The 11,998-nt window shown below is 40.9% G+C and overlaps 1 protein-coding gene and 1 long non-coding RNA gene across 2 annotated transcripts; one reads left to right on the top strand and one right to left on the bottom strand.

Annotated features, from left to right (window-relative positions):
- The first annotated feature begins 1,941 nt into the window (after positions 1–1,941).
- LOC136356070 (uncharacterized) lies at positions 1,942–3,728 on the top strand. The gene is made up of 2 exons (XR_010740715.1): positions 1,942–2,846; positions 3,338–3,728. It is a non-coding gene; the product is annotated as an uncharacterized lncRNA (long non-coding RNA).
- Positions 3,729–4,280: 552 nt separating this feature from the next.
- On the bottom strand, positions 4,281–10,902 carry LOC107276287 (transcription factor WRKY19-like). The gene is made up of 3 exons (XM_015788626.3): positions 10,601–10,902; positions 5,660–5,764; positions 4,281–4,912 (listed from the first exon to the last, which is right to left on the bottom strand). Exons 1-3 carry the CDS (start codon positions 10,762–10,764, stop codon positions 4,330–4,332), a joined length of 852 nt encoding a protein of 283 aa, XP_015644112.1. The 5' UTR covers positions 10,765–10,902; the 3' UTR covers positions 4,281–4,329.
- Between the last annotated feature and the right edge of the window lie 1,096 nt (positions 10,903–11,998).

The following is an 11,998-nucleotide window of genomic DNA, read 5'->3' as shown; positions in this document are numbered from 1 at the left end:
TCCTTGTTTTAAGTATGTACGATCCGTGTACATACTCCCTCCGTCCTAAAAAAAAAAGATAAACCCTGATTTTCATGTCCAACATTTGACTGTCAGTCTTATTTAAAAAAATTATGAAAAAAATTAAAAAGACAAGTCACGCATAAAATATTTATCATGTTTTATCATCTAACAACAATAAAAATACGAATTATAAAAAAAATTTATATAAGACGAACAGTCAAAATTGGACACGGAAACCCAGGGTTTGCCTTTTTTTTTTGGACGGAGGGAGTACAATACATTATTGATTTTGGCTGCAGTAGCTCAAGATTCAAGAGTCAAGATCATATGGTGTAGTGACCTCTAATAAGATAGCCTTTTTTTTTCTTTACGAGACCCACACCAATCAAAGGACTGGTCCTACCCTAACATATTTGGGTGTATTCCGGAGAGAACGTTAAGAACTTCTCCCCTCACACATAAAACTAGGTGACTTACATGATTAACTAAGTATTAGCTTAAATACTTGAAAATGGAATGATATGAATTTTTAAAGCAACTTTTCAATAGTTTTTATTTTTGCAAAACCATATCGTTTAGCACTCCGGAAAGCGTGAGAACATGTAGTATAACACACCCTTAAAATATCAAATTTGTTCATCCGCTTTCGGAGTGACTTGCTAAGGGCATGTACAAGGTGAGAGAGCATAGCACTAGTTTCTTTTTAACTCGTCGCCGCATAAGGGGGTGCTAAGTGTCTACAGTGGTGGGGACCGACTGAAAGTGAAGTGTGGCCTGTAATAAGTGCCAAGTAAATATACAATGATAAGAAATCAGAAAACAATTTTCTCTGAATGCCAAATATATATTTTTAAACGAACTATACCAAACAATGAGAGTTTTATATTAATATAATAGGAAAAAAGAATACAACACTACTATAGCACTAGAATAATCAGGAAAACAAAAACAAAAACCACCACTATACTATACGCTGACAGCACCTACACATCCTGAAGACCTAGCACATACCGCACCAACTGCCGCTAAGTAGGATCGAGCACCGCGGAACCAAGACAAGGAACCACCACTTAACTACCGACCAACACACCTCCAACCAGTTAAAACAACTAGACCATCTGGACAAAGCGATAAGGACTACAGAAGGAAAGCGCAATAGAGAAGAAAGACTCACTCGTCCCTCGTACACACCCGTCGCCGTCCAAAATGTTGGTAGGGTCCTGCCATCGTCAACCTCCACAAGCCACGGTCCCTCGTAAGGGCCTTCATCCCTCCACCAAACAGCTGAACTCCTCCTGGGGGAGCGAGCAATAACCACAAAAGCTGCCACACTTGGTGACTGATGTAGCCATATTCCTTCATGTCCCTATAGCACTAGTAGAACCCTAAGATGCGCCACCACCCTCCAGCCAGTGATCTCCTTCTACCACGCACACGTCGTGGTCATCGCTGCATTGCACTGGTATATTGCACGATGTGCTCCCCGGTCTTGTGCACGTTGTCTTGTGCTGCTAATGTGCACAAGACATTTAAATGGGTGTTGTTGCTTTCCAACTTCAGCAGCAACCCCTGAGATGGGACCCCAAGTGCACATCAGCGGCATAAGAGGGGAAACAATTTTGGAGCTTAGGAAATGGGCATAGCCCCATTTAGCTTCCGGTCTTAAAATGGGGACTATTTATTGAAGATGCTATAAAGGAGACAAAAAAAATAAATCATGAGCACTTCATTTCCTTTTTCAGCACGGGGAGCGTAAGCACCTTTTGTCATTTTGGATCTAAACACTAGGGTGGAAAAATGGCAACTTTGTATTTGGCATTTGGCAGTCTGGACTAGCAAATTTCGCCAAAAAGTGCATAGGGACACGGACCACCCCTCACGGACGCGCAATACCCCCACTCGCTCTCTCTCTCTTCCGTCGCACCCTCTCTCTCTCTCGCCCCCAAAAAAATCCCCATCCGCTTGCTCCGCCTCCTCCGCCGATCTCCCCCGCGGCTCCGCCTCTTTCTCCCTTGCTCCGCCTCCTCCTTCGCCGATCTCCCCCGCCGCAGGCGCTCACGCCCGCTCCGCCTCAGCCGTCGCTCACGCTCGCTTCCGACTCCCTTGCTCCGCCGTTGATTTCGCCCGCCGCACCAGGTCACGGCAGCCTCGACCTCTGCCGATCTCCCCCGCCGCACCAGTCCGGGGTGGAGATGGACGGCGACGGATACGGCGATGGCTCCGGCACAAGGGACTTCATGTCGCAGTCCGATTCACACGCCGACCACGACGAGCTCGACCCCTACACCGACTCCCTGTACTACACTGGATCCCGCAGCGGCAGTGCCTCCAGGATAGGCATGGCCGCCCTCGACCTCAACTCCGGCGGGGATGGGTGGCCGGATTTGGGGAGCTACGAGGGTCTTCTTTGATCCGGCTCGCAAGGAGGCGTCATCAGCGGAGGAGGGGGCCACCTTTGGGGCGGCGCACATGGACGCGGCGTCGGCGGATCTGGGAGCCACCATCGCTCCGCCTCGCAAGGAGGCGGCTCTGCTGATCTCCCTCCCGTGCGTGCTGTGAGTCGGACACTGGGCTTACGCTCGGCCCGCCCTGCTCCATGTGGCCGAGGCGCCACGGCAGCTCGCGCCAATTCCTCACCGTATGGAGGTGGCCGTTCGGCGCCCGCGGCCGGAGCCAGGGGCCGTGGTGGTGGTCGAGGCACGCAGGCGACCGGAGCCAGGGGCCGTGGTGGTCGTCGATCCACATCCACGGCTGCCACCGTCTCTGAAGTCAACTTGGACGTCGACTCCGACAACGTCGAAGATGCCGCCGAGCTCCAAGAAATTTTCCAAAATCATGGGAAGGTATGCCGACCAACCATTTCATCTTCGTGGCTGTGCTGCTGTGATGTCCTGTGATTCCCTTTGCTTCAATTTTACCATTTCCATTTCATAAACCTGTGCTGTGCTGTGGTGTAGTACGATGTAGTTGTGTGCTGTTGTGTGGTGCCCTTTGCTTCATCTGTGACCATATCATAAAGATGTGCTGTGGTGTGATTAGGTGTGATTAGTTTGGAGATTTTAGGAGTTATGTTGCCTTGTGATTTATATAACCGAGCAAAAAATTTGTGATTCAAAAGTTTATATAGGTGTGATATGTTTATGTCTTGCACTCTGATTCCTGTGATCCAGAAGCTATGTTGCATTGTGGTTTATGTCTCCTGGACTGTGATATGTTTAGGTTTAATATACTTGTGCTTTGTGATTTGCTCTATTAAGTTGTCATAACTGAAGATGTATTTGTTTCCCTTAAATCGTGTTAAATATTTTTTGCTTACCGTTATGGGTGGGTTTAGGTTAAACCTGACAGGGCCAATTGGACAGAGGACAATACCAGCTTGCTGTGTGAAATTTGGGTTGACCAGATCAATAAGGGAAACTGCGTGAATGGACTCATGCAGAAGACTGGGATGAGGGAGATTATCGCTGCTTATCATGCAGCAACCAACCTGCGGCATGGTAGATCCCAAATTACTAATAGGATTAGGCAACTGAAGGGATTGTGGCAATTCATTCAAACCCTACGCACAAACACTGGATTCAATAGAATATGACTACTGTAGTGTTGTAATATTTGTGTTGTATGGACTTTTAAAATTGTGCACTGGGACTTTTAATATGTATGTGGACATTTTAATGTTTCTATGCTATGGACTTTTAATAATTATTTGGACATTTTTTTGTTGATATGCTACGTACAATTTTGCGAGCTATTGATACATTTGAACTATCTGGAAATGGTCATTTGGGAACTGTTGATACATCTGTGCACTGTCAAATTGTGGCTTGTACCAGTAAGAGATGAATCTCTTGTTTTCAACTTAGCAGCAGCAGCATCATCATTTGCACTACCCTCACGGCCGCAGCGCGCATCAGCAATAGCGGCAGCAACGACAAGCAGCAGCAGCGGCAAGCAACAAGCAGTACAAGCATGAGAGAGAGAGAGAGCTACATGTTTTGTGGGGGGGGGGGGGGGGGAAGCAATTAATATGGGCAAATATGTCTTTATGGAAGAATGGTAAAACTTTTGTATGCCTCTAAACACCAACTTGCAAAAATGCAATGCCAAAACTTTTGCTACCAAAACTTTGCCATTTGCCATTTGCTATTCCAAATGCCTCTAAACATGGCCTTAATTATTCCCTGCTCAATTAGTGAGCAAGTAACCATTACGTCTCCCGCAAAGAATTAATATGTATTCCCCGTACTACTCAATTCCTGATCAAATAATGGTCACGGTTAATTTTAAGGTCGTGACCGTACGTGAATTTGCACTCGGTCCGTTACATCAGTAATTATCATCACCACCATTACAGTCATCAGGGAGATAAACATGGTTACCAAGGTGCCCGTGGTCATAGTCCAAACCATACCTGAGCGCGTCCCACGTCGAGAACAGGTCGCCTCCGTCGTTCATCGTCGTCGTGAGCGGCGGCGCCGCCAACGCCTCGGCTGCCGTGAACGACGACGGCGACGCGGCCGCGGCCGTGGCCGGCAGCTGGCCGTCGGGAGGGAACGCGTGCGGCTGCTCGTGCAGCTGATGGCTGCTACTAGAATCGAAGCTCAGCATCATGAATGGCCTTCTTCTCGCTGTATTTTGCTGCTGTCGTTCTCGCTCGGTCTGCTGCTGATGAGCGCCGCCGCCGCCGCCGCCAGCGGAGGAGCCGAACCTGAGGAGGTACGCGTCGCCGGCGGCGCCCGGCGGCGGCTGCTCGGCCACGACGTCGGGGGTCGGGACGGGCGTGGTGTTGCAGGTGTGCTCGTACGTGTAGGTGACCCTGTACAGTGGCGGGTCGTCGTCGTTCTCCTGCTGCACCAGCTTGGAGGCAAGGCACTGTCTGTCCTCACGGTAAGAGCATCTGTAATATAACCTGCGATTCCATTTACAGTACAGATGCATAAGATTTAAATGCATCTTAAGATTAGGATCTCGCCGCGCGGTTTTACCACAAATTAGGTTGATTTTGAACTCTGAACTTTTTTAAGTACTAGTACAGTTACTATTGTTAATAGTTTGTTGTAGCCAAGTAGCCTACTGCTGACCATGCATAATATTTCAATGGAAATCCCAATATGCAAGAAATAAATTGACTAAAAGCTACTTTTAGATGGGATTGCTACATTCACAACACACATATTTTTTTCCCAAAAACTTTTGTATGAGAACTTTTAGAAAAACGTCTACCAGGAAAACATTCATCCAGAAAGCTTTTATTTTGAAACTTTCATCAAGAAAACTTTCATATGAAAACTATCATCTGAAAATGTGTGTGCTAAATTAACCATAACTTTGCTAGATAGTAATTTCGAGTTTTTGTTGTTTGACTCCTGGTAGCTTAATATTCCCATCTGTCAATTTTACTCTTCACTTTTTTATAGTAATTCACAGCAAATGAAACATTCTAAAATATTATAACAATTTATTTCTATAATATATTCTCATAGTAAACAATAAAAGAACAACCTAGATGATTGAAACCAACAAGAGCACATATTATATCATTTCTTAATATGTCATTTCTCAATATGAACAGAATGCATGACTTAAAACTTTTTACAGCTGATAGTCAACAGATAAATAATTTAGGTTCTATTTAGATAATGACTAATTTAATTACCTAGGGAAAGCAGAGTCCTTGATGTTCTTCTGGCCATACTTCCTCCACAAATGACCATCAAAATGAGGTGTGAACGTATGTTTCACCAATGATGGTCTATCCTTCCTGCAGCAATACTCCGTGTATACAGTTCAAATAGAAAAAGTTAGCAAGTAATTTTACAATGTTATGAAAATAATAAAACCTGCTATATTAATTAGGATACATCAAAAGTGACAATATATACTTCCTCGGATCATAAATATTTATTTCATGCAATTGATTTGCCCATAAAATTTAACCATTCATCTTATTCAGAATTTTAGTACAAATATATAAAAATATATGTTACGTTTAAAGTAACTTTAATAATAAAACAAGTCACAAGAAAATAAAATATAATATATATTTTTTAAATAAGACAAATGATTAATGTCAAATGTGTCAAATATTTATGATCGGAGGAGGTAATATAGAAAAAAATGTTCCAATATACATGAATAATATGCAAAGAATCGCACATGACTGATAATATACAAGAAAAAGATACCTCGAGTACAGAAATAGTTCTACAGGACTAAATTAATAATGAACGATCGATGTTTACATGAAGTTAAAAACAAGCACCATTACATATATAATTGCTGGCCTAATTAATTATGTGGCCAGATATTGCAACATGCACGCTTATATATATTTGAAAAACATAACCTTGTCAGTTAGTTGTTGTACAACACTAATGACTACTTGCAAACAAAGTCGCATTATAAGTACAACATATAACAAATTAATTATGTGTACTATATATGTATATATATGTATGTAGTATCCAGGGTGTATTTACCACGTACTATATCTGAACTTAGCGAGATTGAAGTACTGTGTTAGTTGTTTCGTGTTAGCATGGCCTCTATATCAAAATCGACTCAGTGCAATCTTATGACGCAACGGTAGTACTACCACCGTTTCACAATGTAAGTCATTCTAGCATTTCCCGCATTCATATTGATGTTAATGAATTTAGATAGATATATATGTCTAGATTCATTAACATTAATATGAATGCATTTCCCGTATTCATATTGATGTTAATGAATCTAGATAGATATATATGTCTAGATTCATTAACATTAATATGAATGTTGGAAATGCTAAAATGACTTACGTTGTGAAACGAATGGAGTAAGTTCGAAGCTTAGTCTTTTAGTTTTTTTTTCTCTTGTTTCTTAGTTATGAGATTTAAAATTTAAGTATTCTTTATCCTTTAAGTACTGTGTATATCCCCGATTTTTTATCCATTGTTAAAAAGAAGCATGCATATGGGTGAGTTGGATGGCCTCCATCAGAGTAGGACATGTACACGAGACATGCATGTTGAAGGGGGCCTAGCTAGTAGTAGTTGCTTGATCTCCGTTATTTGCATGCATGCTTATGTCAATGTCTGGGTCATTAGCTTATTTAAAGGGAAATGGATCTGAATCTGTTGATAAGTTGGTAAATTAAATACGTACCCCTTCTAAATGGGTTACCACCTCCCCCGAACGCATGCCATATGAGACATGAAGAATCTAGAATAATTAAAGATTCTTTTTTCATCAGACAGATTCAGAAATGCTTCTCTAGCTTTTCATGTGATCCATAGTACTGTGGATCTATGGAAACTAGCTGGAATGTGAGTATATATATTAGTGGTGCCCACTTTTTATTGACATGTTGAGAATAGTGGATGAGCCAGGACCACAAAAATAATCTAATAAGAAGGGGCGCAAAGCAGTGCTAATTAACACTGTTCTTAACATTCCTAACAGTACACAAATTTATATGATTTTAAGATAGAATAATTTCAGCCAAATTCATGACTTGTATAATAATGGAGCCTAGACACGACCGAGGAACAATGAAATACATGCTCTCCCAACCTTTTTATCAACAGTTAAGTTGATATTCGAACTTGAATTTGTTTGGACAATAGGTTAATTAGCTAGATCAGCTGAAAATACACTTATATATGCATGGTAGTTTTACTGACGCTCTCGATTCTTTTATAAGGATGAAAGGCAACGGTTTCAAGTGTACTGTCAAAACGTTCAAATAATGGGGTATAACTTGTGAAAAATAGCGACTAATCTTTTGATGTTGTCCTTTAGAAATTTTTGGTCGGTTTTACTATGCAATGGCATGGCTATATATATCACCCTTTCTTTCTTTATTTTAATCTCAACAAATTCATCACATTGATCTTGATATTGCATGTTGCAAGCATCATTTTTTTTGTGGGAGTTGCTACAATAAGCTGGGCGGTTTGTTGTTTGAATAGAAATTTTGTGATCCTTAATATGGAAGCAAATTAATTAATTCATTATTTCTTACTTACATATGATTTTCAAGGCAACATATATATACTAGGCAAAATATAGGTTGCAACTGCTTAGAAATTAAAAGAGAGGGGCCGAGAGCTGAGGAACTGCTTAGAAGGTAATCATGCTTTTCCCCTACATATTCATGTGTTGGCGAAAGGTGGTCATGGTGTAGCCATGTAGTGATCTTGGAATTGCAGCTATGGAGTTGTTTGCAGGTTCGTCGGATGGAATTTTAGAAAAAAGAATTGTAGCTTGGTGTTAAGTTTGGTGTTTGAGAATCTGAACTTTTGTTAATTATGTTTAATGCTTCCTCGTGTGAGGGCTAGAGTCTAGAACTCGTTTTTATTTTGTTGCCGATGTACATCCTTCTTTGAAGGATGTAGAGACCGGGTTGATATATTCATTAATTATCTGAAAATATAAGAGTATGGTTCCTGTGTGTGTGTGTGTGTATGCTCTGATCTTCTGACAAATGTCACTGATATCTTGCTGTACTAATATCTAGATTTCAATCTATATATCAAGATCAAAATTTAATTGTTGGTGTGAATATATAGTGGCTAAACACTATTCATGAATCTTTGTGAAATAATGTGTGTGCAACGTACGCACTTCAGATTGTCACATGCAAAAATATTATGATCAATGAAGCAATGCCGTCAGAAATGCCCTTTTCTCATTCTTAAAATGAAAAATGGCCAGAATTGAATAAGCTCTAGTGTTCACTTACAAATAGGTGTAGTTCGAGACAGGATTAATCTGAGTGGATAGAGAAAGAGTTAAACGTCTCCCGTAAATAATAAATGGCTTAGTGTTCCACATAACTGATCAATATGTCCTTATCTAATACTATGAGTTAATTTGATCAAGTCTACGCACTAGTTCATACGTATGCGCTTGGTCTCTGACCGTGTACACTCCCCCCTGGAAGACTTGTAGTCAACTCACACTATGAAGGGTCCTAATTCCCGATTAATAATGTTCATGTCCAAAAAAGAAAGAAGTTTACCAGCATAGGAATATATATATAAATGAAGGATCAAAACATTTTGTTTAGAACTAAGGAGTTTCAATTTGCCATTGCATTAATTGAGGTTGAGGCTTGAGGACAACAGAAGAAAAACTGTATCAAGGATACATAGGTCAATAGTAAGAATAAGTCAAAACACTAACACACAATACTACACAAGTTGATCAGGATAACACTGTATAGTTAGGGGGATGGGAGTGTATGAGAATGAGAATCACAAGTATGAATAAGTTCATGGATATATCTTAAACTTAACTAGGAAGGAGAAATGGTTAGTGGAACTTTATGGATGCTGCATGCATGAAGTGATGAAGATGGACTGCCGACATGCATGTGCTTGTTACTTTCTTGTTTCCTTTAATTTTTACCTCTTTTAGAAGAAAAGTATATGCTTGTGAGTCATAAAATACTACTAATTGTGGACTATTACTGCTAAGGAAAGAAACAAAGGTTGGTTCGATCAGTTGGTAATTCGATATATATATATAACAAAGAAGATTCGAGACTTCTCTATGTGCATTCTTTGTTTTCTTGTTATAAGCTAGCATGCTTAAAATGTGCAGGAAGAGCTCCAATCTAGAACTAGTAGTAAGGTAGGGTTCTCAAGCAATTAATGGAGCCCTCCACTATGGCAAAGATGCATGGACATATGTTAAGAAAATGGAACAACATATGATCACTTCGGGTTCCTAAGTGTCAAAAAGAAATGGTCTTCATTCAAAGGAGGAGAATATGCATCTTCTTGGTGAATTATGAAGAATGCTGAAAATGGCTATTAGCATATATGTGATGTTTGATGATTTTAATTTATTAATGGCATGTCCTTTTACTGTAGTGCAGAATCTCAATCCAAACTTGAGCAAAACATTATGCCCCCCCCCCAAAAAAAAAAAGCGTATTAATTTTCCGCTTTCACCTCAGCTCATGAAATATAGCTAGCTCACTCAAAAGTAGGACAACTCAAAGGAAGAAATTAAGATCGATGGAGGAAAGAAAAACCTTGATAGTTGGGGTAGTATGCATCCATTTAATTGGTTTAATTTTTCAATCTGTTTGTTTTAATAGTGCAGACGAGCTAGCGTTATCACCCTCAATCGTACAAGGTTTCGTCATTCTTTTTAGTAGTAATTAAACCATTAAATTCAAGTTGCAATATAGTACATACTATCTACCAACCCCACATATAGATCCTAACATTGCCTGTTTATGACCATGTTAATGTTTCTTCCTCCTCCTTAATTTCCCCAAAAATTTCCCCATATTGGCATACCACACAGAAGCCAGAAACTATAATTCCCATTCTCCTTAATTTTGGCAGACTCAAGAAACGAAGAAAAAGAAAGGGCAAACAGGTACACACAACTCAAATCAGCAAAGCGCAGTTAGGATCAGCGGCTCCAGAAATTAATCCATTCAAGACAGCAAGAGAGGTAAACAAGAAGTGGTTGGAGAGAGGCAAAATATATGAACGAATCGACGAAATTAAACACGAAGCAATCAAGGAGATACAGGTACTAATTAACAAATTAACATCTGTGTGTGCTAGCTTAGCTAGCTCGTGTAGTATAGTACCTTCTCTTCCGGCCGTCGCGCGGCGAGGACTCCGGCGGCGAGATGCCAAAGACGCCGCCGCCCCCGGGAGGGCTGTACGACGCCGACGCGGATCCCACGGCTTCCTGCGCGCTCGCCTCCTCGAAGTCGAACGACTGCTCCCTCTTCAGCCGCGGCGACGCCATTGATTCTTCAGGCCAGCTCTCTCTCTCTCTCTCTCTCTCTCTCTCTCTCTCGTCAGCTAGAACAAGAGCTAATGCCTTGCAAGCTAGCTAGAAGCTGCAGGCAAGGGGAGTGGGAAATGGAGGAGGCAGCTGCGTCGCTTTCGAGCTGCTCGCCGGAGACTTTAACTTTGGGAGGGGAGCAGGGCTATGCCTACGCTTAATTAGCCACGGCGTGCGGTACAAGCACGGTCAATAGTTTATGGTTTGGTTTTGTTGTCAAGTCAAGAGGCGTTGCTGGGTCTTTTGATATGTTTAATGTTTACAGATATACATTAGATTCGAGAGGATGAATCTGCTGCCCCCTCAAACAATTAATCATGTGCCCTATTATATGGGCCTCAAGCATTGGCCCCCTCTTGATGACTTCTTTTTCCCCTTAAATTAACTTAATTTCTTGGTCAGTATGCAATTAGGTTGTGTGTATGTATGTATACATATATGTACATATATATGTATATGTATATGTATATGTATATATATGTATATATACATATATATATGTATGTATATGTATGTACATATATGTATATGTGTATATATATGTATATGTGTATATATATATGTATATGTATATGTATATATATGTATATGTATATGTATATATATGTATATGTATATATATATATGTATATATATATATATATGTATATATATATATATAGCAGATGCTAGCTAGCTTGCTCTCAATGCATGCACAATTTCTCATATCGTTTTTTTTTTAGTTTTGAGGATAGTTTCTCTAGTACTACTATGAGTGTATTATATATGTTTTGCCTCTTGTTTATTGCGACCTTGGTGAGGCTCTTGAACTGACGTAAGCGTCCGGGTGCGATGCGGGCATGCTTTTTTACTGGCAAATTGCAGCAACGGACACAAACAATGGGTGGCAGTGGATTAGATGTATTTGCAAGTTGGGATTACAATACTGGGGAACGCCATCGTTAGCCAGGATGGTGGAGGCTACCAATCCCGAGCCACTCTCACGTTTCGGTGCAGCCTGCATGCAGCTAAGCATTTTGCTGCAAGGTGCTGAAAGAAGGCTATTTTATCAGGAGAATTTGTGAGGAAGACGATTGTATATGATACATTTATATCTTGAGGGTTTGCTGATCTTGTTTAACACGGTTTAGTTGCATTGCCAGCGGAAGTCACTACCACAGAACACCTAATAGGTGCCGGTTGGGAATCCCACAAA

This window comes from Oryza sativa, chromosome 1 (genome assembly GCF_034140825.1).
Source record: "Oryza sativa Japonica Group chromosome 1, ASM3414082v1".
Taxonomy (NCBI): Eukaryota; Viridiplantae; Streptophyta; class Magnoliopsida; order Poales; family Poaceae; genus Oryza; species Oryza sativa.
The sequence above is the reverse complement of the archived record's forward strand: the minus strand, read 5'-3'. Positions and strand labels throughout refer to the sequence as shown.